Genomic DNA, 27,949 nt, shown 5'->3' with positions numbered 1-27,949 from the left:
TATTTTCAGTACAGCAGCCTGGCATGTACAATAGATAATTGATGTCATGTTGATGTTAAAACAGGCTGGTTTAAAAAATCTCTTTCAAGCTCGCACCGCCTGATAGCAAGTCCTAGATTCACCTCTGACTGTCTCCGCCTCCTCTGTTTGGGGACAAACTAATTTGTGTCACATGAAACTCTCCGTATACAGTAATATTTACAATAAATCAAAATCTGTTAATGGGTTGAGTGGAATTTCTCTTCTATTGGATGAATACAGAAGTCATACTACGCACATAGAGGTGCACTAATTAGTAGCATGTGCACACATTTAACAGCTGCAGCTTCCTCTAGTTTAGAGACCCATTTATTTATGACCACTTATGCAAATCAAGTCAGTCATAATTCTCTAATTAGAATACCTGAGGCACAACAATAGCCCCTCACACTGCAGCCTTGTACGCTAAACGCAAAGACGGTGCAGGTGAAAGAGCACACTGTGATGTTACCACTACAAACCACCAGAGGCTGTGAGATGAAGGATTGCCACGTCGCCAAGTTTTGTTCATCTCATCATGAGAATCCCTAATTTCATTTATTTCATCCTCTCACATTTCAAAGACGGGTGTTATCAAATGGAACACCATTTTTAAGTATTTGTATTCATCTCTTAGTTGTTAATTACCGTATCTATTGTACATATGGACAAATAATACATCAGCTTTGGCTTTCTCAGGGTAACACTGAATTCACCCCAGGAATCGGTGAAGTTTGGCTCAACGCAAGAATAATTACATTTTTCTGCTGCTGGGAGTTGTGTTGGTGTGTTTCAGGTGGGAAGAAATTCTTTGTAACACAGGTCAACATGTCACTGGATCTGTTTACTGATTGGCTGCGGGTCCTTCTGTGGCCACACTAAAAGTTAAACTTTTCCAAACTTTTGCTTGGCTGCACTTCGCTGCAGTTCGCTGAGCTCAGGAACAGCTGCCCCAGCTTTTCATAGACATTGCGTGACAGCTTGCCGCAGGTCGCACTTTGCCGCTGCTCTGGTGTGAATACAGCGTGAGGGGATGTTCCTTCTCTAAATGTGGTTTAGTAAATGGGTTAAGGTTACCCCCTTTACCTGCAGTGGTGGAAGAAGTATTCAGATCATTTTCTAAAGTAAAAGTAGTAATACCACACAAAAATACTCCATTACAAGTAAAAGTCCTGCATTGAAAATTTAACTTAAAAGGTAATTTTAGTATTTTTCAACCTAGACCCTATTTTCCCATGTTATTGTGTCTAACTGACTAATGGGGACAATAATTTCTGAAATTGGTCCAGTATTGAGGGAGAGCGCTGTAACCTGCAGCTGCAAATACAAGCTGCAAGTAAGCAGCGTCAATATAATGTTATGTCCACTAAAAGTGCTTGTTTCTGCCCGGAACAAGCACAGATTGAGCTCAGATTGTTATTATAAGTGTCTGACAACATTATGGAAAGGTCCCTACAGAGAAATTAAACATTTTTCTTTACCTTTCGCTTGATCCAGACTGATTGTGTAAAAGTCTGGTTGTGAAATCTGAATATCCGAATAATCTGGCTCGAATAAATACGGGCGGCCATCGAATTCAAAGATCTCATCCACATTTTAGAACTTCAGAAAGTGTTGTCCCTATTAGTCAGTGGGAAAATAGGGTCCAGGTTGAAAAATACAGAAGTTACCCTTTAACTAAAAGTACAGAAGTATTTGCTAAATAAAATGTATTTAAGTATCAAAATTAAGAATACTCATTATATGCAGATTATTGGATTATAATTATTAATGCGTTAATATGTAAGCAGTACTTTAATGTTGCAGTGGATTGAAGTAGGGCAAATTTGAACTGCTTTTCACACTGTTTGGTAGTTTTATCTAACAATGCATCATATTGTAACTGGTGACATGTTTTGTGTGTACAGTCTCAATTTAAACGGTAACTAATAAGCTTTGAAATAAATGCTACGGAGTTAAAGTGCAATCTTTGCCTCTGAAATGTAGAAGAATAAACTAGCATTAAATGGAAATACTGAAGTACAAGTACCTCAAATGCAGTAAATGCTCTTAGTTACTTCTTGTGCACAGAGAGTCTGGATTGTTTACACACATACACATAGCTGCATCGACACCACAGCAAACATTCATGAAATACTGCCCTGATGACTCTTTGACTCTCTCCTGATGTTGATGGGGTTGCCCGTATTGGCATTATATGAACGTATATCAGTCTCCACTCTGTGACCGCACCCCTTCACATCGACTGCTGTTGCCCCATGGCACATTCTGCTTCATCCTAATTACAATTAATAATTGGAAATAGGAAATCAATGTGTGCAAATCAAGTGTGGTAACAGTTGGTTTTATCGGGTTGACATTGTTTTTTGAGCGGCTACGTCGCTGCCTGTGACTGAGCCGCTTCTGTGTGTGTTATGTCTGTGATGCAGTACAATCGTGGCTTTATTTATACTCCAGTCACTGTGTATCGTATATATGTACTGTAGATAAACGTCCACCTCTGCTCTGATTGCTTTTTTGTTGTTGTCCTGTGGCAACAGAGCAAAGGGTTTGTTTTCTGCAGGACAGGGTGAAGGGTAAATTATTAATTGGAAGGAGCAGTGGGCTGTGTAACAATTTGCTGATCCAGAAGCTTTCATGAGCCGTGTCAGGTTGTGTTGAACAAGTGACTGGTTTACTGCACTAGCAAAAGCATCTCTCACAGCCTGCTGGCACTACAACACGGCCTGTTTTATTAGAAAGAGAGAGAGCGAGAGAGGCATCACTCTAAAGTGCTTGTTTTGAATAAAGCGTGAGATGACCTGGCCTTGTCTGTCTTGGTCAACCACCGGCCCTGTTAACCCTGATCCAGCTGTGCTGCAGAGGAGCCGGCTGGCACCTGCACGGCTCCTATTGATCCGGGTTCACATCCTGAATGGAACTTGGACAAATGATCAGATCCTCCTTGGGATAAACAGCCAGGCCGGACCTTTTAATCTGTGATGTATAGTCTTAAAAGAATTAAGTTATTCACTCATTAGTTTGTGGTTCCAAATAGGCAACAGTCAGATCTTGTTACTTCTTATCGAGCTGCGAGGTGGTATCAGGAGGGAGCACATGGTGCATTATGGGGAACGGTCTGAGCAGCAAACTCTGTTAGAGAGTCTCTGTGTTGTGTTGTGGGTTTGGTCCTGTGCTGCTCTTTCTCCCTCAGGGGATTGTGAACACACGAGGGCTCGGCTAAGATGAATTAGGGCAGGACAAACGACACGCCCAACAGCAGAAGCTGCAGCACGCTGTTATTCCAATTCAGCAGAACTGCCCCCATGACTATTGGCAGTTTCTTCTGTATATTTAGAAATTCATTTGTCAAGCTCACAGGGATGTATCTAAACTGTTTACTTGTCGTGTCTGGCTTTTCTGAGGACTAATAAATAACCGTGTAATAGATGTCAGCAGGACATGGAGGGGACAGTGGGGACTGTCTCGTAGCGTATCGGCAGCTTTTACAGCCGCTAGTTCAACAAAGCCGAGAGACATTTATCACTCAATGCAAATTTACCACTTTTACACAACAATCATCACTTTCCCTCAAGACTCTCAAACCAGACCTGTCGTCTTTTCACTCTATTAGTCTGCGTCATTGAGTTGGGGAGCTGTGATGAATAGCTGAACGTTGAGTCGGCCTTTTATTGAATAAATCCTATTACAAATAGCTCATATTGACTGAAGAACAGCATATTACACATTCTTGTGTCAGCTAAATTGTAGGAAGAATTGTTTCATTGTTCCTTAAGAATTGTCATTTCAATATTTGAAAATCTGCAAAGAAAGCCTGTGTCTTCATGCCATTTAGAAATAGTGACTTGTCCGTATTAACTCTGGTCGTGGAGTGTAATTTGAAAATTCAGATCTGTCAAGGAAAAAAGTGAACAAAGCTTAGCGGTACAAAGCGTGAATCAGACAATATGAAACTCCGAGGTGCGCTCCTCTCATGAGGCAGGAGACTCGTCGAGACAATGAGTCACACTGCTTTGCTTTTCCCACAAGCTCTGCTAATGAGTGAGCAAGGAGTAAAACGGCTCTCAGGAGTCGGAGCGTTTTACCTTCTAATGTCTTGTATGAGTTGAGTTATTCCCCAAGTGTCAACAGTGTGTGTTAATAATAGTTATGTGACAGTGAGTGACTCAGGCAGTGGGGAGTGAAGTCGGGCTGCTTGCCAAATATTCCAAAAGCAATAATGTGGTTTTCCCAGTTAAAGCTGGCGAAGCAGCAAGCAGCTGTCTGCACCCACCACCTTGAGTGGCCAGCGTTTATATTATAAACTGTATATAAGAAGTGGACGTAGTCACCGTTTTGTCACCCATTGGTTTGTGGACTGCCGTTTTAAAGCCTCTACTTAGGCATTTTGGCTGTCGCCATCATTGCTTGGGCCGTCGCCATCTTGGTTCTTTGCAATAAGAGGTGACATGAGCTAAGTGGAGGTGGAGCTAAGTACAACCAAATGCTGAATAAGACATTTTTAGGTGACCAAAAAGGTGATAATTAACTTTCATGAGCTGAAAACACACAGTGAAAGGGTTAAAGGTGTTAGACAAAAACATGGACAACTCTCAGACCGGACAACGCCGTGGTAGCGACAGAGTATATAAGCAAAGAGACGAAACTCCGGTGTTTTCTTGACACCAGCCGCTGCCACTATTTTGGACTAAAAATACTTATTATATTTATAATATTTTATTGTTCAACACAGGCCATTTCGGTAGAATATGACAATAGAATAGAAATAATTTTGTTTTTCTTTGTATGGCACTTTTTAAGCGAGCGTTTTACTGGCATCCGGTAGTCGCTTTCAGTCCAAAATACTGTATATACTGTATTTATAATGTTTTATAGTTCTATACAGGGCATTTTGTTAATTTTGTTTTACTTTTGTACGGCACGTTTTAGGCGGACTTTTTACTGGCGTCCGGTATTCGCTTTCAGTCCAAAATGGTGAAAGCGCTTTGCTGCTTGGCGCTGATGTTGCAATGGAACAAACAATTGACTTTCACTTCTTGGCAATATACGTTCTTTGGTAGCGACCTGTCATTCACAAGATAGCCACGCCCTAAAGCAAACCCTGCTTTATGGTCTATTTGACTCTAAATGGGACCATAATTTACTAAATGAACATCATTCTGTAATGAAGAAAACTTGAAATGAGTGATTGAGACCATAAACTCATGTTTACAATGTTTACTGAGGTAATAAATCAAATAAGAAGTAGGGTCATTTTCTCATAGACTTCTTTTTGCAACCAGAGGAGTCGCCCCCTGCTGGATATTAGAAAGAATGCAAGTTTAAGGCACTTCAGCATTGGCGTCACTTTTCAGACCTGGAGGTTGCCCACTGGTTTAAACCAGTCAAGCCCTGATTCCAATTAAAGTTTGCTTTTGCCCTGCGTCCAGCTGAATAAATGAAGTTTAAAACTCTTTTGAATGGGGAGGGATATTCTGTGTTTAAAGAGCTTGACTCAGGCCCTCATTTTGAATTAGCTCTGAGAGGCTTTCTGTGGCACAGACTCCCGTTCGTAGAGAACAGCGACAAACATTTTGCTGAAGAGGCCAAGTTCAGGAGGACTTCCTGGATGAAGTCGGCTGCAGAAAGCGGTTTGGGTTTTAATCCTGTTGCAGCCAGCCCCTGATCGTGCAGACTCTTGAGCACACTTCAAAGCTCAGCGCCACCGCGATGGCTCTCTCAGCCCGTTCTTTGGACATCACCTTCAGAAGTTTACTATCCGCCGGTACCCCTCAACGTGATCTGTTTTGTTCCAGCCAAGGGGATTATACCCAGCACCTTGGGATTGGACCTTTTCCTGGTGTGTGAGGTTATCCACATTCTAACTGTTATGTATTACGAGCTCTGAGAGTCGGGGCTGACGAGTGTATGTGTCCTCTGGTTAGGTTCACTGACCCAGGCCAGGCCTGTTAATGGGCAGGATTGCAGCTTCTCTCGTTTCAGACTTTGTGTGGGATTCACTGCCTACACACCACAACCCACAGGGGGTCCTCATCACCTCACACAATTTAGCTGTACTCCAGAAGCCGAGGCCTTCATGCTACATGCTACTCTTCTCCTGATGTTTCTCTCTGTTTTTGCCCGCAGCTCATCATGAACTCTGACTCCTTAATCACAGTTAAATGCTGTCGGAGCCGGGAAGTGAGAGACTACTGGGTAAAGTTTGAGAACCTCTGTGTAGGAGAGAGACAGCGAGATAATGGGCTTTGCTCTCAATGTGCTGAGGCCTCTAACTGCAAGCTAAAGAAGGTTTAAAACTTCAAATGGTAACATTTGTTGAGCTTCTAAGCACCAGAAAAGTCTGCAAATTAAGCGCTGGATAGATTTTTGGTTTATTTCTGTTTTCCTCTGCCGCTCTGGGTATTTTTACTGACATCATATTTTGAGTTGTACATGTCGGAATATAAAATGCTCTCTTTTATTAATGTGGTCAAGGTTTTGAAGCTGGAACCAGAGGTGATGATGCCTCCAGTTATTTTCCTGTTTTTGTACTGTGCTGAAGGAGCACTGCTGAGCTGAGGGAGCTCTGATGAGTGCTTATAGAGTGCTAAACCAAGTTGCAGCTAAACTGCTCATCCATTACCCGGGCCGCCCGCACACACCTCAGATTTAATGTGCCAGGGTCGTTTGCGTGGCAGAAGCTCAACCTTCAGGGAACTCTTTCATGCCAGACTGGAGGCCAGGAGCAGATTAGATCAAATCAATGTGAGCCCTGTAATGTGGCCTCTAGTCTGTCCGACCACAGAAGTAATACTGCACTAGCCCGGAGTTTCAGGACCCCCTTCAGGGCAGACCTGTCTGTACCAGGGAAGGGCTGATCATCTTCCTGCTGTGTACCTGGAAAAACAACCTTCAGTGCCGTCCGTGAAGTGGTGTTCATTAAGCTCCCACTCTGGCGGATCACAGCTCTGGCAAAGCGAGCGTACAAGGAGGGGGGGTAGTGTCTTTACATTCTGCGATGATGTGTGAATCAATAGAGGAATATTCACCGTCCTGGCTGCTGTGCTGTGCTGGCCTAGATCTCAAGCTGGGCTTTTATGTGAGGAAATACAGCTGCTGCTGGAGACACATAAGGCCATACCAATCACTTAAATCACCACTAGATCCTCGAAAGAACAATTACCGTGGTGAGAGTGAAGACTGCCCGCTACCCCGGCTCACTACCGATTGTTTTTCACATAAAAGCGGGCTGTTCATTTAACCTTGAAGATTAGCTATTTGCTTGCATTTTATGGGACGTATTGAGTTTTTCTAAACAGAGACATCCCCTGAGGAATGCAGGAATTGCTTGTTTTACATCATTCCCGTAGGTACCGCTATCTAATGCCTCTGAGCTATTTACATTAACCCATGTAAAGCAGCTAGGTTATACTGTATAACCTATAACCAATTTTCTTGAGTGCCAATATTACAATACAGCTGGGAAGACTAATTCTGCTCTTCGTTGTTACTGAGGGATGACACCTCTGGGGACTAGCACAGTCGTCACAAAGGATGAACATCCTCTCATCCAGGTGTTATCCCATCAAATTGGAGCTCTCCGCACTATTACTCCAAGTACGATACAGTTAGTCAGTTTAAAGTACATTTAGCAAAGTTTGAAAAGTGAGCGTTTGTCACCAGAGCTACAGCAGTTTTTTTTTTCCCGCTGCCCATTTTGACAGCTGATTGCTGAAGTTGCACCTGAAAAAGGTGTTAAAAGACACACAAGTAACAAACCGTTTCATGTAAAAATCCCTCGTTCCTCGTTCTTGATCTTTGCATCCTCTTTTGCTCTTCCCTCTAGTCACTGAGAGGTGTGAACAGCTTGCACATTGCTTCCCTTTCTGCAGATTAATTTCAGGATGTTGTTCATGCCTTCCTCTATGATGGTTGTGGTGTGTCAACATCACATATACAGTACTCAGTCTATACCAGAATCACTCACAGTATGTATCTTCACCCATTTCTGAGTGACAGAACTATGCTTTGCACCTGTTTGAACATTTCATCTTTATACAGTTTATTCATCCACGAGGGAAGTACCAGGAATTTCAGTTAAAACACATTAAGCCTGATGTGTAATGTCAATGACTCAATGTGTAATGTCAATAAGGCTGCTTATAGTGCTGAAATCACTGAAAGTCTACAAAGCTTTTTGGCCTCTTTTAACATATTGTTATGCCTGGATTTTACTGCATAGTTGAGTCTGAGTGGAAGTGATTACTACATTAATAAATTAATGCAACTATTCTCATTATCAATTCATTGTTTAAATACATGTTTAAGCAAAAAGGCCAAACATTCACTGCTTCCAGCCTTTCAAATGCCTCATTTAATAGTAAACTGAATTAGGGCTGCAACTAACGAATATTTTTGTTGTTGATTGGGAATATGTGGATAATTTTCTCGATTAATCGATGAGTTGTTTGATCTGTAAAATGTTGATCAGTGTCGATCAGTGTTTCCCAAAGCCCAAGATGACGTCCTCAAATGCCTTGTTTTGTCCACAACACAAAGATATTGAGTTCACTGTCATAGAGGATCAGAGAATTTTGACTTTTTTTCTTAAATAAATTATTAATTTAAAGCTGTAGTAGGCGAGATTGGAGCAAATATGATTAAAAAAAGTTATTTTTATAAAGCAGTCGCTATATCGTGACAGTAGTACGTGAAACAGGTAACCTGAAAAGAATCATGTGCCTCTGTGTCCTCTGGTGTCCTCTGGTGTCCTCCGGTGTCCTCCTGTGCTCCTAATGGCATCTGCAAGATTTTTCAGAGGAGGAAAACAAGCAGTAAGAGCTGATCTGAGGTCTGCTGTCCAGGTGTAAAATGAGAAAGTTTGTGACGCTGCCGCCATTGTGAAATCTGGTGAAGGAACGCCAAGTTCTGGTCACAGCCAATAGGAACGCTCTCTCAATAACATGACCTGTGATTGGTCAAAGTCTCCCATCACAAGCTAGATTTTCTAAAGCCTGTAAACAGAGCCATGAGGAGGAGCAGAAGTCTAGTTATCTCTCCGAACACTTGAATTACAATATGCTGAAAGGTTATTATGGAATTTTTACCCAATGATGCCAAAAATATCCTGCCTACTGCCACTTCAATAGTTGACAACTATAATCGATTAATCTTTGCAGCTGTAGACAGAATATCTTTGGGTTTTGGAATTAATCAAGATTTAATTGAGAGATTTAATAACAACTTTGGCTTAAACTGTTATATGCTAATTACAGACATCAAATAACAGGCAAAGTTAGCTAAGGTTAGATGGTGAAAATGGGAAAGCATCTAAGTGAGCTGTCAATTCATCAAGGGGTCTACCTGAATGATGAGGAGAGCGGTTCATGTTCAAAGTGTTTGAACGTGTTTTTCTCAATGATCTGTTGGGAAGGACTTTCCCATCTCAAAAGCTTAACTTTCATGTTATTTTTTAGAGATATCAAACAAAGGTGCAGTATGTTTCATAATTAAATAACTCTGTTGTTTTTTGTTGTTATTAATGAGGGAATATACAGCCCCTATACTGTACCACAAGATTTAGCTGAAATAATATAGACCTGTCCAATACATCCATATATTAAGTGACTTAAAGAAAGACAAATGATCAACTTGATTGAGCTGGCTGTCTGCAAGCAGCTGTAATGTTTGTCCAGTGTATTTTTCAGCCAGAAGCTTCTCTGGGGCACCAACAGGTTTGGTTACAGCTTGATTCATGTCTTGGGAGGTTTGTATTGACAGGCGATATGAATTTTGTTCTGCCGTGTTGCTGGCTTCATATTTGTCTTACAGAAGTGTCAAACGTACCAGAGGAGTGTTTGTAGGTGTGAAACAGAAGCTCAGTGGTCACACACACACACACACAGTCTCATTTTGATTCCTGGCTCAGGTTCTTTCTCTGTGGATTTGTTTGCATGTTCTTCCTGTGTTTGTTTGTGTGTCCATGTCTCTGAATGTGAGAGTGATGTGGTGGATAGCAACCTGTTTCTCTGCTTTTCGCTCCGGGCATGCCTGGATACACTCATGCAGCCTTTGACCCAGAGCAGGAATGAACACAGTGAATACATTTAAAACATATGGCTGCTGATATTCTACGTTTTTTATTACTGTGAAGAAATCCCATGAAAAGACCAAAACTCTAAATGATTTCACATGGCTTAGGGCACTGTAGTAAATACTCAAACAGGAGAATTTAGTGTATTTGTTGCTCCGCTAGTAAGTATTTAGCTACAGCAGCACGATTGTGTATGTGGGATTGATTCAGAATAAACTACAGGACCGTGTTCTTGGTAATGAAGAAAAATGTGCTACGGTGGTAACATCATTGATGTGTTTTTAATAGTTCTTTGACGAAAATTGAGCTCTATGGCACAGAGGAATAAGCTGTCAAGCTTTGTCTGCACAGACAATATTAATAGGATCAATTCAATGTTGTTGTTTTTTTTATCTTTTTGTGAGAATAAGAATTTCATAAGACCTTTTAAATGATCCTTTAAAGGAATATTTCACCCATGAAATGACCATTTGTATATCAGTTACTCACCCAGTGTTACCTTGAGTTCTTGAAGAAAACAGTTTTTATTAGATGCCTCAATGGTGAACGAAGAATCCAAAAAACAGAGAAAATTCTTGATGAATTGAAGTAAATTGGGGACGTGTTTAACAACAGCAAAACTATATCAAAACATTCATTTACAAACTTTCACACAACTCCTGCAGTATAATCCAAGTCTCATTTATCCAGTCACTACTTCCTAGACACATGCATCTTCACTCAAATTTTACTATTTAAAACATTTCTGCATAAACAGTCTTACTCGGGCGCAGGCGTGTTACCCGTCTGTGCAAGTCCGAAGTGTTTAAATAGTAAGGTTTTCGTGAAAATTCATGTGTCTGGGAAGTAATGGATTGGATTATACTGCAGGAGTTGTGTGAGAGTTTGTAAACGGATGTTTTGATCATAAAATGTATGTAAGAAGTGGACGTAGTCACCGTGACATTGGCATGTGGACTGCCATTTTGAAGCCTCAAATTCGTCATTTTGGCTGTCACCATCTTGGTATTTGGCTGTCGCCATTTTTTTTTTTTTGCAACCAGAAGTGACACGAGAGGGTGGAGCTAAGTACAACTGAATGAGACATTTTCAGTCAACCAAAAAGGTTATAATCAACTTTCATGAACAGAAAACACACTGTGAAAGAGTTAAAGTTGTAAGACGAACAATGCTGTGATAGCGACCTGTCAATCACAAGGTAGCCACGCCCTAAAGCATATCCTGCTTTATGGTCTATTTGACTCTAAATGGGAACATAATTTCCTAAATGAACATCATGCTGTATTGAAGAAGACTTGAAGCTAGGGATTGAGAACATAAACTCATGTTTACAATGTTTACTGAGGTAATAAATCAAGTGAGAAGTAGGGTCATTTTCTCATAGACTTCTTTACAATCAGACTTCTTTTTGCAACCAGAGGAGTCGCCCCCTGCTGGCTGTTAGAAAGAATGCAAGTTAAGTTACTTCAGCATTGGCTTCACTTCTCAGACCCGGAGGTTGACCACTGGTTTTGAAACAGATTTGCTGTTATTTTACGCTGCCCACATTTACTTCAATTCATCAAGACTTTTCTCAGTTTTTTGATTCTTCGTTCGCCGTGGAGGGATGCAAGAAAAACAAAGTTTTCTCCAAGACTTCAAGGTAACACAGGGTAAGGGTACATTTTTGTGGGTGAAGTATCCCCTTAAGCAAAAAAAACACATTCACATTAAAAACTTGAAAGTTAATTATAGGCATGAATGTCAAGGATATCAACCTTGTGGAGCACTGTCAGAATGTTTTCACAGTGTTAAGTCATTCGCTGATATTCATGATGAACTATTACACGTCATATATTTTATTAATTACTTCCATTTATTTTATATAAGATTTCAGTTGTTTTCAAGGATAAAAGCTGGTGCATATTCCTCTTTTGTTGTGTTTCTCTGCTCTGTCTGATGCCTCCTCTTCTCTCTGTGTGCCTGCAGGCTGTGAGAGTGACTACTGGGGACCTCATTGCAGTAATCGGTGCCAGTGCCAGAATGGGGCTAAGTGTAACCCCATCACAGGTGCCTGTGTCTGCACTGATGGCTACCAGGGATGGCGATGTGAGGAGCTCTGTGAGCATGGTTACTACGGCAAGGCGTGCCAACTACCCTGCCAGTGTCTCAATGGTGCCACCTGCAACCACGAGACCGGAGAGTGCATCTGTGCGCCGGGCTACTCGGGGGCTTTGTGAGTACCAGCAATTATTCCTTTGCAACTTTCTCTTTGCTGTCTATGACAATATGTTGATGTGCCATTTTGTTGTCTGTCTCAGCGTGCTTTTTTGATGCAAAGAAAAACACAAGTTATGTGTCTGAGACATTTGACTCTTGGCTTGTGTTGGTGACAGCTGTGGAGAGCGCTGCCCCTCCGGTAGTCACGGGCCTCAGTGTGAGCAGCGCTGCCCCTGTCAGAACGGAGGAACGTGCCACCACATCACTGGAGATTGTTCCTGCCGCATTGGGTGGACGGTAGGTCACATGAGCAAAGGTGGGAAGGTAACGAGGAAGAAAAGGGTTGAATATCGTTGGTGTTCTGAAGAAAGAAAAACCCCAAACGTTTATATCTCTAATGTAGTCTTTACAGTAGAGACTGTCATGTTGAGAACATGGACCTTAGGATCAATATGATCAATTATAAATGAGGATTCTCTACTCCCTGCAAGAGATGAATAATTGGAGTGCCCGGTGGGGAGGTTGTGCATGCTTCCTCAAACCCCAGTTCTCAAAGTAAAGTCAAGTGATCATGGCCGCCCACAGTCAACAATATAAAGTGTTACTTTAGGGACATCCCAGAAGTGTTGTGTTTTCAGGCAACGCTACCAGTTGGATTCGAGCTGGGGAATTTTGTTGCATGACATCTTGCTTTAACTCTCCCCACATGTCTGTCTCTACTGTCAAACTATTGAATAACGTTAATAAAGCAAAAATATATATATATATTTTTTTTTGAAGAAAGGATTGTATCCAACTATAAAGCGAGGAATGTCTGTTTGTCTGTCCGTCTGTCTGTCTGTGTGTTATTCTCATATCTCGAGAGCCGCTCATGCGATCTACTTCACACTTGGAGGGTGTATTGCTCAGGACTCAAGGGAGTGTGCAGTGTCGAATGTGGTGCAATTTGGCCTGATGGTGGCACTAACTTTATATTTTGGCCTGTTACTTTTGAACCATAAGTTTTGAACCATCAAGATCAAAATGCCTTTTTCCCTGGATTTTGTGGGTCCAGACGAATCTATCCATATAAGCCACGCCCATTTGCATCTAGACTAAATTTTGTAGAGATCATCTCTCCAGAAAAAGTTATGTTTTTGGATTGTTGATGTTCAATACGGTTTTGCTAAAGCTGGCCTTCAAAGTTAGCTGAAATGGTTATATTACAAAAATGGTTTTATCTCCTAAACGCTTTGTGCTATTGCGACCACATTTGGTGGACATGTGTAGATACAATGTCTGAGTGACCATGGCACATTTGGTGCCATTTGGCCAATAGGTGGTGCTGTAGCATCATCAGCTAACTATAAAGGAAGTATTCTCTGTCTGTCTATAAATTTATGTATGACTGCCCTTTGCATATCTCCATATCTACATTCATCCAATCAACTTCACACTTGACGTGTACAAGCAGCCAGCCAAGCAATCGGCCCGTTACGGATGTGCACACGCTCCGAACGGGCACTGCACTAGTGCTTTTGAAAGCACAACCTATTTAGCATTTTTAGCATTCTTTTAAATCAGGAGTGGAAGATAAAATCTTCTATTATGCTATAAATGGATTTATATTGCAGAATTACCTAAAGCAACCAGAGATTTTAAAGGGAAAGAATCCATGAAATAAAATCTCTGAGGGTCGACAAATTTCTATTGTTTCATGCTGTATATCGTCATATTGCCCAACCCTACTTTTAAATCAATTACTTGCCAATACAGCAACAACAACTGGTTAACCAGTACAATGAAACTATTCTAGTGCTCGTGTCCATGTAATTTCTGCCAAACAAAGGTCAACATGAAGATAAACTCATTAATCAAACATTAATTTCAACTTTCTGAAGATAATGTGTGATAAACTGTGTTGTTTTGAGTATTGTTGTCAGTTTAGGTTATTTCTTTAATGTAAAACTGTATTTTATACATAGGAGGATATAATGCCAGAAACAGACAGGAAAACATAAACAGCATGTCAACAAAGGTTGATACAGAGTTTATTCTCCTGAAGTCGTGAACGATGTGTCTCATGTGGTTCTTTGCTGGCTGTTTTTCAAAGGGTTCAGTTTGTGCCCAGCCGTGCCCTCTTGGCAAGTACGGCATCAACTGCAGCAAGGACTGTTCCTGTCGTAACGGCGGACTGTGCGACCACGTCACGGGGCAGTGCCAGTGCGCAGCTGGCTTCAGCGGACGCAGGTACGCAGCTGACACCATGGCAGCAGGCTGCTGAATTATTATGCACAAAAGCCTTTCGTGAAGTACTCGGCGCAAACTTTTGCACTCCTACTTTGAAAATAGGTCAGACAATGGCATGATTTATTGATATTAGTATTTAATGCAAAGGATGGTTTCATGCCGACAGTCGCACATTAAACAGTCACTCATTGACCTATTCTCTTTGTTGACGTCCAACTGAGGCACAAACCTGGCTGTTCTTTAAAAAGAGAAAGGAAATGCTGGAAAAATCTCACGCTCAAGAGATATAAGCATTTATAAATGCCCATTAGTCCATTTGAAGGTGGATTGGAAGCTTTTAATAGGGGTGTTTATGTTTAATTAATCTTATACTTCATGCTGGCCAGCAAGGTTTCATGTCTTCAGCCTTCATCCTCCTCCTCTCCCAGCCTACCCATTGATCTTACCATGGGCTACATGCTGTTTGGCTTCTGCTCATTAATTATAAGTAATGGGCTTATATTAAGGTCTCATTGAAATCCACAGATCTTTTTTGTTCCCCATGCCTGCCAGAGCAGCACAGAGCAGCCTGGGTTTATTAGTTCAGCTAAAGCAATTGTCTGTTGGATGGAAACACTTCCTCGACGAGACCTCTCCTTTCCTTTATTATTTTGCAAAATTGCCCTCATTCATTTTGTCAGTGGCAGGTGAATTAACCTGCCAGGAATAATCTGAGATTGTGTTAGCCCCCACCCTCCCCTGTCTAGTTTAATAATACCATCGTCCCCTGATAAAACTAAAGCCAGGGTAATTTAAACATGAAACATAACTCGCCCATTTTCTAATGTAATTGAGCTATTTGTAATAGCTTTGTTAGACTCTTGAGATTGATCCTCCGCCAAGATTGTGTAGTTAAGTCAGTATATTTAAGTGAAGATAAAATCCATTTTCTGATCTACTTCAGTTCTTCACGTGGAGAAACTCATCAACTCTGGTTGATGGCGATTACTAAGTCTTGTCCAACTGCTGACCGCAGGGGGATGCTTTTAGAGCTTCCTGTCATGTACTCGTTGAACTTCATGTCAGTCTTGGATTAATGGAAATGTTTTCAAATTAAAAATTAATTATTTAAATTGTAAAATGTGAAAAGACTATTAATGATGTAATAGTTTGACTATATTACAATAGTAGCTGAAACGTTTTATTCTAAAATCAAATAGCCACCGTTTTCCAGTGGTGTAAGAAGTACTCAGATATTTTACTTAAGTAAAAGTAGCAATACCACACTGTAGAAATACTCTGTTACAAGTGTAAGTCCTGCATTGTAAATGTTACTGAAGTAAAAGTAAAAAAGTATTAGCATCAACATGTACTTAAAGTGGCAGTAGGAAGTCTATTTTTGGCATCATTGGGTAAAAAATCCATAATAACCTTTCAGCATATTGTAATTCAAGTGTTCGGGGAGAAAACTAGACTTCTGCACCTTCTCATGGCTCTGTTTTCAGGTTTTAAAAAATCTAGCCTGTGCCGGGAAACTTTGGCCAATAACAGGTCTTTTCAGAGAGAGAGCGTTCCTATTGGCTGTGCTCCGGCTGGTGGGCGGTGCTTGGTATTTCCTCAACTGGCTGCTGGGTCACAAAAGTTCTTATTTACACTACATGATGTTTCTGTAAACATTTGAGGCGAGAAATAGTCATTACAGTTATATACAGAATATTGATTCATATTTGAATCGCAATGAATGAGTTTGCGAGTGATTGACAACCAGCTCTCATAGACGGCAGCTGGACGGCAGCTGGACGGCAGCTGGACGGCAGCTGGACGGCAGCTGGACGGCAGACTCCAGCTCGGTTCTGATTGGTTGTTTTCCTCCGGTCTGTGAAATCTTGGAGATGCCGTTAGGAGCACCGGGGGACACAGAGACAGATTATTTTTTTCAGATTACCGGTCTCATGCACTATTGTCAGGATACAGTGACTGTTTTATAAACATAACTTTTTAATCATATTTGCTCCAGTTCTACCGACTGCTGCTTTAAAGTACCAAAAGTACTCATTATGGAAATGGCTCAGAATAATATATGTCATATTATTGGATTATAATTATTGATGCATTAATGTGTTCTTCACTATATTTTATTCTATTATATATTACTTTACAATACTGCTGATAGCTTGTGAATTTCCCCCTGAGGACCAAAAAGCCTTATTGACATAATAATATTGTACTGATTATAGTTTGTATTGTTAATCTAAAACTGCTAAGTAACTAGTAACTCTAGTATCTGACTACTGTCAGAATGTAGCGGAGCAAAAAACTACAATATTTCCGTCTGAGATAGTAGTAGTAGTGGAGTAGAAGCATAAAGTAGCAGAAAATAGAAATACTCAAGTAAAGTACCTCAAATGTGTACTTAAGTACAATACTTGAGTAAATGCTACTTTTCACCACTGCTGTTTTCAAATACTCACATAAACATTGCATTGTATTGTACCTAACCATCGTCATGAAAGTGCTCACAGTTACCGTTATTACTGTTGATCCTAAGAACTTTCCTTTCATATTTTGCATATTTTGTAGAAGTTACAACAATAACCATTTTTGAAACACTAGCTGAGAATTTCAGTTGGTACAATATATCCAAAATGGATATTTAGTATTTTCCGTTTAAATGTTTCAGTTGTAATAATATGCAAGTAGTGCTGTGCAGCAGTGGTGATGGTATAATGAAAGGGGCAATTACACCATAACTAACTTTTGGACTGGCAACTATTGCTCATACTCACTGTTGAATAATCCGTTAGTATTTTATTGATTCATTGTTAAGTGTATAAAATGTCAAGACCAACAGTTTAAAACTTAAAGATATTCAATTCATGATGATATAAAACAGAAAAAAAGAGCAAAACTTCACATAAACAATTAATTTATTATCACGATTGCTGTTAATTAATTTTCTGTCCACTAATTGAGTAATTGACTAATTGTTTCAGCTCTAATATTTTCAATATATCACGTGTACAAAGGTGCTTTAACCTTTTTAACATTCGAATTTCAGGTTACCACTTTTTACTCAAATTTTTTAAATTTTCTTTTTATAGCACCAATTTAAAAATGTTAAATTTTTCCTCCTGCAGGTGCCAGGATGACTGTCCGGTGGGCACCTTTGGTCCGCAGTGCAACCAGAGGTGTGAGTGTCAGAATGGAGCCAAGTGTCACCATATCAATGGAGCCTGTCTGTGTGAAACCGGGTTTAAAGGCCCTAATTGCCAAGAGAGATTCTGTCCCCCGGGCCTCTACGGCCTCATCTGTGACAAGTACTGCCCCTGTAATACCACCAACACCGTGAGGTAAGTGAGACATCAGCGCGAGGCCGCACTCATCTTCGCCCCAACCAAGCCCTGAAGCAAAGCCCCCCCTGTAGCTCCTTATGAATAAAGACTTTTCCAACTCAATTTTTGCTTCATCTTCGCTCTAAGCCAGCACTCATTCTGAAGTCTGGACACCTCTCAGCCATGTCATCCAGTTAGCTTTTAATCGCGACCTTTTGCTTCATTCATAATTTCTCAGCCGCATTCATAGTTAATGCAATGTTAATGCTCTGATTCCGGCTGGAGTTGGGCAGCGACCGTAGAAGTCATTACAGAAAGAAGGAGAAAAGGGACACCTCATCTATCTGAAACAAGCACGTAGACACATGGATGGATGAATTGCTGTCGGCGCAGACTTCACACTTTGACCCCTGCTCACGAATGAAGTGTTGAAACTTTGCCTCACTCTTCCTGTTGTTGTCCCATCTTTCTTCCTCATTATGTTCTAGCTGCCACCCGCTTTCTGGTGAATGCACCTGCTCTGCGGGATGGACAGGGCTTTACTGTAATGAGACATGCCCTCCTGGATACTACGGAGAGGGATGCATGCTGCCTTGTAGCTGCAACAACGGAGCTGACTGCCATCCTGTCAAAGGCTCTTGTATATGTGCCCCCGGGTTCATGGTGAGTACAGTATATCCTCACTGCTGTTTAATCGTACTTAGGTCAGTGGCTGCTATCATGGTAATGTTTTACTGTTGTTTATTGTTATTTATTTTATTTTAATTTGACCTTTACTTGGTCTGACAAAATCTAAATCTCCTTTAGGAGAGAGCCAACATGCCAAAGTGCTAAGAACAAATATTTTACACAAACTAACACAAAGCAAATATTCCCTGAAGTAAGAACCAAGGGAAAGGAGAAAGAGAAGATACAATAAAATAGGAAAACTTAAAATGTATTACGTAAAAGGGCTGTCAAAGTTAATGCAATAATAACGCGTTAACATAAATTTGTTTTAAAGCCACTAATTGACTCTTGACCTCTGACCTCAAGATATGTGAATGAAAATGGGTTCTATGGGTACCCACGAGTCTCCCCTTTACAGACATGCCCACTTTATGATATGATACTTCATGCAGTTTGGGGCAAGTCATAGTGAAGTCAGCACACTGACACACTGACAGCTGTTGTTGCCTGTTGGGCTGCAGTTTGCCATGTTATGATTTGAGCATATTTTTTAAGCTAAATGCAGTACCTGTGAGGGTTTCTGGACAATATTTGTCATTGTTTTATGTTGTTAATTGTTTTCCAATAATAAATATTTACATACATTTGCATAAAGCAAGCATATTTGCCCATTCCCATGTTGATAAGAGTATTAAATACTTGACAAATCTCCCTTTAAGGTACATTTGAACAGATAAAAAATGTGCGATTAATTTGCGGTTAATCACAATTAACGATTTTAATTGATTGACAGACCTAATTTATACGGAGGACAGAGCCTGCCAAAATCAAAAATAAATGAATGAATAAATAAATGACTCAATAAATATATAGAGGACTGGGCTAGATAGCTAGCATGTAGTCGACGAAGAAGCAAATTAAAACAGAAATATCAATTTATGTCAATTAATGAATGACTACATTTATTTTTGATATTATGTTTGCTACATTTAATGACATATTTAATTATTTATTTATTTATTTTTGGCAGGTTCTGTCTTCCACAAGTTTAAACACATTGAAAACAAAGAAGGAGGAAAGATCAACACACACAATACATTAGAACCCTTAAACATCAGTCCTTAAAATATGACTTATTTATATAACTTTGTGTTTGAAATGATTTAACATGCTGCTCTCTATTTTAATTTAATCACTGCTGTAATTACGGAGTAACAGATTATAATGATGTTGTTGGTTATATTAATTTTTTCATAAAACTGCCATAGGTTAATTGTCATTGTAACCTCGCTCCTTGTGAAAATCTGTAGTTTCATTAGATAATAATGATAAAAGGAGGTCCGTGTAACGATATCAGTATTGTGTCCATAATATAGCTCTTTATGAAGGTTGTTTTGCATTGATTTATGTTATTTGTGACCGTAGTAAAACGTTTGCGTCATTGTGGTTGTAATGTTCTGTAAGTGGTCCCGGTATTACTTTAGAAGCTTTTTGTACATAGGCAGGCAGAAGCAAGGTGAGACATTTTATTATTGCCTTATTATAGATGTGCTCTACTGCACCGCGAGAAATTCCTCGCTAAATGATTCATTCCCTGGTCCGGCCCTTTGCAGACATTAATAATCAGTCGTGTGTATTTTACAAATAGGGTTGATACGCCTTAACTTCAGGGAGACAAGTAGTCCTCGACCAATTGGGAGAAAATTGAATCTTTGACCTATATAGGTTTCCATTTTAGCAGTTTTTGTGCAGCAGCTATATTGTCCCCTTTTCTACAACTGTCAAATTAGTTGGGTAACTTCAATCCGTTTTCCCATTGTATTTCTTGTCTTCCAATCTGAAGTTACAGAGCAACAGAGACCGAGAGAGGGTACATTTCTGCCAACATTACATTTCAGTGGAAATTGCCTGTGTCTTACAGCGGGGCCACTGTGGTGAATTGAGCTACCGAGCGGGGCCGCAGACTGTGTCTTAATTTGCTCCACCTGTTCTCTTTGGCGGCTGCTGGGAAGGGCTGCCAGATCCATTAAACAGGCCTAGAGGGCAGGAGCTGGATAGAAAAAGAGGCAGTCAGATGGGAACAGACGCACCTCGTATGGAGGACTGGTGTGTTTGTGTGTGTGTGTTGCAGGGTGAGGTGAGTCCACGTAGTAGCTTTTTTGCTACAAAAGCCGCTTTGGTAGAAAGTCAGATTGTGGCTCTTACTTGTTAAGTGTGTAGCTTTATGTCACATACATGGTACGTGATCATTACCACGCAGTGGGGCTTTTAAAATGTGATTGATGACGGTGTTGAGCCTATGATTGCTGGTGAAGTCACTTCCTCAGGGGACAGCTGATAGGACTAAGCCTCCCTGCTGCACCTTTGTTCTGGAGTCCCATCGGGGGGCAAACCAAGCAAAGTGTCGGAGCAGACTGAGCTCCTGCACGCTTGATTTAGCTCTAGTAATTGGACATGCTCTTTTTGACTGGGACAAAGTGATTACATGTTACCTAGTCAGGCATTGTCCCTTGCAATCTGCAGCATGTACTCACGCAGTAACATTTCTTCCCTGCTATGGTTTCTACAGATTGTGTTGATATACGATTGTATCAGAAATGTGAATGCATTAGGAATGGATTCCAGTCTGCCTTTGTAGGTGGTGAAAACAAATCATTTTCCTATCTCTGAGGGCTTTCTAGCCTCATCAAAAGGTTCAGAGGTTCATTTTCTGTCTTGCTGCATGAATTTTAAACTGCAGTCACTCATCCAGCAGTTAGATGGACTGTTAAGGAGTGAGACTGATTGGTAATTAGTGGTGCCATTTGCATCTAGTCTCAATGGGTAAGAGGCTGATCAATGTTGTGTCAGTGAGAGGCTTTCTGGAAAAAGTGCTCTCCAATTACATTAAGATACTAATAGGTATGAATTTAGTGCCTTGGCCAAGGACGACCTGGCCGCCTCTCACCAGCCTCCATTGGCTGTGTAGTTATGTAAGGTCCTGCTGCTCTCGTGCGATGGACTGACAGCCCGTGTATTAATAATGATTCTCCACATACAGACTTCTATCCTTCGCGGCTCAGAAGGAATATGAATCAGTCGACTAATGAGAGAGCTGCCTTCCCCCTCTTGAGAGCAGACCAACCACTGGTCTCTGCGCCACGAGGGTGAAACCAAGTGGAATCGGACGCAGCCAAGGATGCAGCAAAATCCATGTGGTCATTTGTGGCTGCATGACGTTTTATCCATGAGTCCAGTCACCAGTAAATTGCCTGTGCTCTGAAGACAGGCCGAACCCCTCCCATGCGCTCCAGCCCCCACTGGCTGCTGGTCGAACTTCTCCCCGCACTTAACAACTGTAACTGAACTGCTATTGTTAGCAGTCTTGAAGCTGTCATTTTCAGCAGAACAAAGGTTATTGCAACCGATTGATAAAAATTTCATTCACAGACGGGCGCTTTTATGTGGTGTACGGGGAGGAGAGATGTTTTAAGATGTGTGTTCTGCCCCTGGCGTCCACTGGCACATCTCCTCCTGCCTCCTGTTTAAACTGAGTTCAAAATGATAATGAGAGCAGCGAGCAGCCAGCGGTCCCCCAGTGCTCTGGTGAGCGAGGCAAGAGCCACTCAGGACTCCTCTGGGCCACTAATTGGAACTCTAAATCATTGTGTCACCTGTCACTCAAAGCAGGGTGTGCGAGGGAGGGTGTGGGAATCCATAGACTGGCTGTGATCTCCAGCTTAGGGAGGGACGAGACTAGTGGAGGTGGGCTGTGCTCAGCCTTCAAAGCAGAGAAATTCTAATGACGGCAGGGTGCAGAGGACGTGGAAGGAGTACTCCATGTCCTTTGCCAGATAGTTCACTCTAATGCAATGGTGAAGGGACTTTAAGGCCGCGCCAGCATGGCTGCCGATCTCCCATTGGTGTGCTTATTAATAGTAGATTGAGAGTCGTCTGCCGTTCCCATGTCCACCCAGTTCACCATGGAGTTGTATTTGTTTGGTTTTTGCTTCTCCCCAGTTTGGTGTCATCATATTGTCATTCTTAGTGCCGCTAACTCCCGCTGTTGTCCTGATGCAGGTGTAGACAACCATGTGCTTCCTCCGATACACATGTTGTCACCAGCTGCTTCGGCACTGGGAGGTTTACAATATTTTCCTCTGATCATAACCATAGACTGTATATAAGAAGTGGACATAGTCACCGTGACGTCACCCAATGGTTTGTTGACTGCTATTTTGAAGCCTCGAGTTTTGTATTTTGGCCGTCGCCATCTTTTTTTTTTCTGCAACCAGAAGTGACTCAAGAAGGTGGAGCTAAGTACAACCGAACGCTGAATAAGACATTTTTAGGCGACCAAAATGTTACAATTAACTTTCATGAACTGAAAACACACTGTGAAAGGGTTAAAGTTCAACGACAAAAACACGTCAACTCTCATACCAGACAACGCCGTGGTAACCTGTCAATCACAAGGTAGTCACGTCCTAAAGCATACCCTGCTTTATGGTCTATTTGACTCTAAATGGGACCATAATTTATTAAATGAACATCATGCTGTATTGAAGAAGACTTGAAACTAGCGATTGAGACCCTAAACTCATGTTTACAATGTTTACTGAGGTAATAAATCAAGTGAGAAGTAGGGTCATTTTCTCAAAGACTTCTATACAATCAGACTTCTTTTTGCAACCAGAAGAGTCACCCCCTGCTGGATATTAGAAAGAATGCCAAATATGAGTCGCTAATTAAGGGACAAGCAAATGATCCTCAAGTTGTGTCCTTTGGGTAGTTGGGACAAAGTGGAGGGTTGAACTCTGGACTTGAGCCCTGCATCACTTCACCCTGAAATTGATTCCCTCTTGATGGTTCCACTCACTTGTGTCTACAAAATCTCTGCTGCAGTGTACGGTTTTATAGATGTATCCTCCAATGGGCATTTCACCAAGCAAGAACCACATCTAGTAGTCACAAGTAGTGATGTCATAGTGAGGACATATTCCCACCGGTTAATGAATTTATGACGACATCAGTGTTACAGATTACACCGGACATTTTACAAGAAAAGATGTTGCTTAATATGTGGAGTGCTTTCTTTGATCTTTAACGTTGGATGGCTGTGTGTCTGGCCTCTCTAGTCGAGCTTTCGCTGCGGGGCTGCAGGTTTCCACCTTGCACCGGCTGTGACCACCCGTCCTCCGCTCGCCAATTGCCTCATTAATGTTATGAGTTTAAATCCGAAATATTGTCAAATAGGCGCTTTTGCGTTTCGCTTTGACACCAGATCCTCCACCATCGTCCTATCTGTCAACTCTCTGGTCCTGTGTGTGTGTGTGTGAAATCTGACTCCTGCTACTCTGTGCTGAGACTTTCACTTTCAGTTTGTAACATATGTTGTTCGACTATGTATTGAGAACACGGCAATGATACACGAAAATGAAGTAAATGGGTTTTATTTCAGTGAAAAAAGCAAAATGTTGGTGGGGGTAGTAGGCAAGTATTGTAGTCGGTGTATGCTCGAATACTGTGTTACACCAGTAACACCGACTACTGTGACAAGCCTAGTATCAAGTTTATTTAGAACAGTAATTGTTATATTAATGCACCAAAGCTAATAAAGGCAGTTTTGGTAGTACCTTGGTTGGAGATGGGAAGAGTCTGGATTCTCTGAGTCCTGCCAGTCTCTCCACTGATGAAAGTGGAGACCCCCCCGTGAGGCGAACCTAACGGGAGAGCGAGATGGAGAGAGAAGTGAAGAGATGGGGTGGAGTATGCTTGCAAAGAGCGCAGCGTGGCTGGGAGTAGGTGCTGTCAGAATATATAGAGTGCATAATTGGAAGCTGGGAGGCGATAGCTTTGGGGGGTCCTTCCTCTTGAACTTCAGTTACGATCATAAATCCATTCAGCTTAACCGTTGCTTTGCTCCTCATCCTGTATACAGATACAGCATGACTGGTCTAAATAAACAGTTCAGTAAGCTCTGGAGAAGTGCAGTGAACCTCGCATCTCTTTCTCTCTCTGCATCTATTCAGACTATATTATTCCTATTTTTGGTTTGCCAGAGTCAGCATTTATTGCCATGCTGATTCTTTGCTTCATGACTTTGCATTATTTTTTCTACCTCAGGGTGAGGACTGTGCTACAGTGTGTCCTCCTGGTCTATACGGACCAAGCTGCATGTCCACCTGCTCCTGCCACAATCACGCATCCTGCTCTCCAGCCGACGGCTCCTGCATCTGCAGGGAAGGTACAGTATAATTGACTCATTGTAAAAGCTTCAGAGCGACTCCCGAGCTTTACGCTACCCTGACTGCTGTATACTGTATACATCTTATCTGGATGCACACATACAGACTTTACTTGTGGTCAGATTCTTCTTGCATTCTGTGCTTGACAATGTAAGACTAAAAACATAAAGTAGGTTGTTTTCGTATACATACTGTATTTCACACAACAGTCAGACGACCGCCGGCCTTCATTTATTCACTACTTGCTATGTTCAGTTTTCTATTTAAAGGTGCTCTATACGATATCCAGAGCATTAATACAGCAGCAAACAACTATTTGCTATGTAAAGATATAGCGGAGTAATGTTGTAATCAGAGCTTCTCTGTGCTTTGTTCACATCGACGGGCCAGCCGTACATCCTTTTCGTGCATGTGAGCATGCTCCACTGGCTAGCTCCCATCCGCTGCTCTGCACTCATACAGCAGTTACAGCTGATAACGCCGTCCTGACCGTCACCATTGTTGAAATGTAGCACCCACCCTCCGGTTCCCCCTGCGTTAACACTGTTAGCTCTGTCAGCACTGCTGCCGTTGTTTTCACTGTAATCGCTGTTAGGCTCAGCTGTCGCTGACCCATGCTCCCAATCTCGCATTTAGCAACTCTATTTCACTGGATAAGGGAAAACTTTGACCTGCTGGGGGCACTACAGGAAAAACTCATGGGATCGCCAAAGTTAGTAGGATTCATTCTCTGGGGAACGTGAATGTCTATACAAAAAAAACCCATCTCAATTAGGACTGGGTGATATGGAGAAAATCAAATATCACCATATTTTTTGACCAAATACCTCGATATCGATATTGCGATAATATTATAGAATTGACCATTGGTGCTTTTACAAAATATTTACAAAATTAGATTTTTGATAAATAATCATCAGTAATGTGGATATAATGACTGAATGTAAAAGGCAAATAATAAAACAGCTAGAACAGTCTGGTAAATTCAGAAAATTACACCACTTTACTGCAGCTTTTAAAACCAGGAAAAGACAACACTTATGCCATATTACGATATCAAAAATCTCAGAAGATATCTAGTGTCATATCTCGATATCGATAGAATATCGATATATTGCCCAGCCCTAATCTTGATCCATCCAGTAGTTGTTGAGATAATTCAGTTTTGAACAACGTATTGAACCGACCAACTGACCAAGAACAGAGTTCATTTTTTATTTCTTTCCCTTTAATTTCCCTTAAATGAATCCCTCCTATTTATCTTGAGGGTTCGAACCCCAGGTTGGGAACCACTGTGCTATGCTATTATTGTGGGTGTTAAGTTGTGTAACATTATAACTGTAATACAATGTGGCTGTATCCACAATACTTGGTTCATACTGTATACCTGTGAACAGTTGGATGTGTCTCTGCTCTCTCTAACCCCAGGCTGGCAGGGCGTAGACTGCTCCATCCTCTGCTCCAGCGGTACGTGGGGTCTGGGCTGTAATCAGACATGCTTATGTGCCAATGGAGCTGCGTGTGACCCGATAGACGGCACCTGCACATGTTCACCTGGGTGGAGGGGAGAGCACTGCAGCGAGTCCTGCCCTGTAAGTCTGTCTTTTAACTGAGCATACAACTTGAAGTGTCTCATTGTGCTCATGTGTGGAGTTTTAAAGATATTACAGCAAGTTTTTTATCGTTGTCAGGACGGCACCTATGGATTGGACTGTCGTGAACGCTGTGACTGTAGCCACGCTGATGGCTGTGATCCAGTGAGCGGTTACTGCCGCTGCTACCCCGGCTGGACAGGTCAGTACTGCTTTTATAAGAATAGCTAATCCGAGCAGGCTGACATTAGGGACAGAAATAACTTCATCAACTCAAAAACCTGAGAATGCTAGTCAGACATACTTGTTTACCACAACAGGATGATATGCTGGGGCACTCATGGTTTGTGTTTTACAGTATGTTTACAGAATGTGTGAGCAGTGTTTTGTTAATTAATGTTCAATTTGTTTTGCCACCGAGCCGGCGGGGTATGTGAATGAGAAATGTTGAGAATTGAGCTCTAAATTAATTCTCTCGGCTAACGCACTGGATGCTGGTATGCAATCATGCTTATATTAGTTATACACAAATGTCTGAAGTGACTCACCAGATAAATATTTGTAGACAGAGAATCAAATCATTGGCCCAGAATGCTCTCAAGAGCTTTAAACGCGGCCTCTTGATATTATTATTATTCTGGCTGTGTTCATTATTTAAGGTTCCAGGTTGTTGTGAAATCTGACTGAACCAAGGATCTCCGTTTGAACTCTGCTCTTTGTTTCTTGTCATTTCAAACATTTGTTTACAGGGAAAAGAGGTGGAGGTAGGAAAGTGTGAATGTCACAGCAAGGGTGAGGATCATTATGCTCAAAAATGAAGCGTCGCATCTGAATGTCAAATACGGGGGGCTAGCCGAGGACCCGCTCTCTGAGCCCGGGTGGAGAGGTGCAGTCAGGGAGGGAATAGATTCAGCAGGAAAGGTCAAGCCTGTGAGCTCTCAGCAGCCCACTCCATTCAGCCTCCTGAGCTTAGGGCATTTATTCTGGGAAACAATGTGGGTTTTATTATCTGCAAGAACGGAGCCGGCAAAACGGGCCTCTCATGCTCTGAATCCTGCACAGGTCGGGACCATCTGTCAGCCTTAATTGAGTCACCGGGGTGTAGGGCTTGGGGCATCGTGCAGCCCACTGGGCCAGGCAAACACACATACATATACGCACTTGAATCGTAGAGGCTTGACAATGGGCTCTCTGGAGGAAGGAGCACCCAGAGAGAGGAAGATGTGGGTTTCGTCACAGGACTGAATCAGGGATGGAATAAAATGGCTATTTACAGAAACACTGGAGCTATTTTTTATCTGTGAACACTGTCAAATCACTGACCAGAGAAAATATGGCATCCTACTTGGCTGTCAACTCGCTGTTTGTTTTATTGTGGATTTTAAGTAAACTGTCAAGAAGCTTGAATCTAGGAGTGTGTACGCGTAAGCCGTCTGTGACCCACACAGTTGTTGCTGAACTGTCGTAAGCCTGACATCAGCCTAAAGATGCAAAAGAGCGCTATGACTGGACACTTGATGCAGGGGCTTCATGCTAGTCCATGTTAAATAGGACTTCACCTTTTTATATCTGAAGTAATGTGAGTGTGTGTTTACATGCACTGAGAGAGAGAGAGACTTAAAGAGGGAGAGA

At 41.6% G+C, this 27,949-nt stretch overlaps 1 protein-coding gene across 5 annotated transcripts in view; it reads left to right on the top strand.

Annotated features, from left to right (window-relative positions):
* Positions 1–27,949, top strand: part of megf11 (multiple EGF-like-domains 11) — an 89,458-nt gene that overhangs the window by 45,992 nt on the left and 15,517 nt on the right. For all 5 annotated transcript variants that reach the window (XM_037768469.1, XM_037768470.1, XM_037768468.1 and 2 more), the window contains 8 exons: positions 12,059–12,305; positions 12,466–12,586; positions 14,382–14,518; positions 17,635–17,847; positions 18,318–18,492; positions 24,604–24,724; positions 26,154–26,317; positions 26,417–26,519. In XM_037768469.1, coding sequence (XP_037624397.1) covers positions 12,059–12,305; positions 12,466–12,586; positions 14,382–14,518; positions 17,635–17,847; positions 18,318–18,492; positions 24,604–24,724; positions 26,154–26,317; positions 26,417–26,519 — 1,281 coding nt within the window. The remainder of the gene's footprint in view (positions 1–12,058; positions 12,306–12,465; positions 12,587–14,381; positions 14,519–17,634; positions 17,848–18,317; positions 18,493–24,603; positions 24,725–26,153; positions 26,318–26,416; positions 26,520–27,949) is intronic.

The sequence above is a fragment of the Sebastes umbrosus genome, chromosome 4 (genome assembly GCF_015220745.1).
Source record: "Sebastes umbrosus isolate fSebUmb1 chromosome 4, fSebUmb1.pri, whole genome shotgun sequence".
In the NCBI taxonomy this organism is placed as follows: domain Eukaryota; kingdom Metazoa; phylum Chordata; class Actinopteri; order Perciformes; family Sebastidae; genus Sebastes; species Sebastes umbrosus.
This window is presented reverse-complemented; position numbering and strand designations above follow the sequence as displayed.